General features: G+C 39.5%; 1 protein-coding gene across 1 annotated transcript in view; it reads right to left on the bottom strand.

Moving 5' to 3' along the window:
- FIBRA_09324 (uncharacterized protein) overlaps nt 1-115 on the bottom strand; it is a gene marked incomplete at both ends in the record, with an annotated part of 1,118 nt that extends 1,003 nt beyond the window's left edge. Inside the window, one exon of the mRNA XM_012321637.1 lies at nt 101-115. Coding sequence (XP_012177027.1) covers nt 101-115 — 15 coding nt within the window. The remainder of the gene's footprint in view (nt 1-100) is intronic.
- Nucleotides 116-223: the final 108 nt, after the last annotated feature.

Raw genomic sequence — 223 nt, 5'->3', positions numbered from 1 at the left:
ACTAGGAACTAGTGATCCTAGGAGAGTTTTGTCCTGATGTTAAGGGACCTGATGACTGAGGATCAGGAGTTCAACTTATATCTGTTACTGGAACTTATACATGTAAGGCTGACATGCTAAACTGAGACTAGACTTATAGACTGAGCCACTATAACTAATAGTGGTTTGAGAATGTATACTGGTTGAAGCTAGACTTCAGATTGAAACTGGAATAGACAACTGG

The sequence above is a fragment of the Fibroporia radiculosa genome, assembly GCF_000313525.1.
Source record: "Fibroporia radiculosa TFFH 294 genomic supercontigs, scaffold28366, whole genome shotgun sequence".
Taxonomy (NCBI): Eukaryota; Fungi; Basidiomycota; class Agaricomycetes; order Polyporales; family Fibroporiaceae; genus Fibroporia; species Fibroporia radiculosa.
Note: the sequence above shows the minus strand (reverse complement) of the source record. Positions and strands in the feature narration are given on the sequence as shown.